Source organism: Eimeria mitis, genomic scaffold (assembly GCF_000499745.2).
Source record: "Eimeria mitis Houghton genomic scaffold, Emh_scaff9110, whole genome shotgun sequence".
Classification (NCBI taxonomy): domain Eukaryota; phylum Apicomplexa; class Conoidasida; order Eucoccidiorida; family Eimeriidae; genus Eimeria; species Eimeria mitis.
The window spans coordinates 1-1618 of NW_024016613.1; the positions used below are offsets into that span (position 1 = coordinate 1).

At 49.8% G+C, this 1618-nt stretch overlaps 1 protein-coding gene across 1 annotated transcript; it reads right to left on the reverse strand.

The window, feature by feature from the left end:
• Nucleotides 1–419: 419 nt before the first annotated feature.
• Nucleotides 420–953, reverse strand: EMH_0096550 (uncharacterized protein; the record flags this gene model as incomplete). The annotated part of the gene is made up of 2 exons (XM_038023243.1): nt 420–608; nt 750–953. The coding sequence occupies 2 exons, from the start codon at nt 951–953 to the stop codon at nt 420–422; spliced, it is 393 nt and encodes a 130-aa protein (XP_037879097.1).
• Between the last annotated feature and the right edge of the window lie 665 nt (nt 954–1618).

The following is a 1618-nucleotide window of genomic DNA, read 5'->3' on the forward strand; positions in this document are numbered from 1 at the left end:
GCTTCTGCTGCTGCTGCTGCTGCTGCTGCTGCTGCTGCTGCATGCAAAAGCAAGAAGAAACAGCAGCAATACAACGAACTGCAGCAACAGAAACGAAAAGGAGAGGAGACAGAATGCAGCAGCAACAGCAACACCAACAGAACCACCAACGCAACCAGCAGCAGCAGCAGCAGCAGCAGCAGCACTAGCAGCAAGAGTTATAGAACGGCAGCAACTGTCAGAGCAGCAACAGCAGCAACAGCAGCAGCAGCAACAGCAGCACGAGGGTATTTGTTTGTTTACCTTTTGTTTAATATCTTTTTCTTTTTGTTTTTCTTTTTGTTTTATTTCTGCTGCTTCTTTTATTTGCATTTTAATTAAATTTGCTGCTTTCCCTCGAAATTTATTTTGCTGCGCCGCAAACCACAAAGCTGCTTCTCTCACCTCTGCTGCTGCTGCTGCTGCTGCTGCTGCTGCTGCTGCTGCTGCTGCTCGTGCTGGTGGTGGTGGTGGTGGTTTGGTTGCTTCTTTTGGATCTGCTGCTGCTGCTGCTGCTGCTGCTGCTGCAGGGTCTGCTGCTGCTGCTGCTGCTGCTGCTGTAGGCTGTTGGATGGAGCGGAGCCCCAAAGCTGCAGCAGCAACAGCAGCAGCAGCAGATTTAGTTTTTGCTGCTGTTGCTGCATCTGCTGCTGCTGCATCTGCTGCTGCTGCTGCTGCTTCTGCTGCTGCCTTGCTTAGGATGTTGGCGTTGTCTTTCAGGGCTGCTGCACGTATTTCTGCATGCATATTTGGTGCTGCAGGGTTTGCTGCTGCTGCTGCTGCTGCTGCTGCTGCTCTATCTGCTGCTGCAGCTGCTCTATCTGCTGCTGCTGTTGCTGCTGCTGCTGCTGCTCTTTTGTTTGCTGCAGCAGCAGCAGCAGCAGCAGACTTTCCCCACAAGCTGCGCCATATGCTGCGGAAGTCGATGCATGCATAAGGTAGCGGCTGCCTTGCTGCTGCTGCTGCTGCTGCTGCTGCTGCTGCTGCAGCAGCAGCAGGAGCAGCAGGAGGAGGGTTTCTGCTGCTAGGAGATATAATAAGAGCTGATGCTGCTGCTGGTGTTGTGTTGAGAGGTAAAATAAAAAAGAAAATAAATAAAAAAATAAAAAAAATAAATAAAAAGAAAGAAGACAGCGCACGAGAACGAGCTGTATATACACCCCAAATACACGGAGAGCAGCAAACGCCAGAAACCCTCATCCCCTTCATTGCTTGCAACATAAACCCTAAACCCTAAACCCTAAACCCTAAACCCTAAACCCTCGGGGGGAGATTGCCTGTGGTGGGTGAGACACCCAGAAGAACCCCCAGCAAGCATCTACTCTGCAACACATAAACCCTAAGCCCTAAACCCTAAACCCTAAACCCTAAACCCTAATTCTGCATGTATTGAACAAAGGGTTTACAAACCCTAAACCCTAAACCCTAAACCCTAAACCCTTGGGGTTTGTCTGGGGGGCCCCTCTCAGCAGAGACAACGGAGGGCCCCTCAACACAAGGAGGAAAGAAACAGAATAAAACACATCCTTTCTTATAAACCCTAAACCCTAAACCCTAAACCCTAAACCCTAAACCCTAAACCCTAAACCCTAAACCCTAA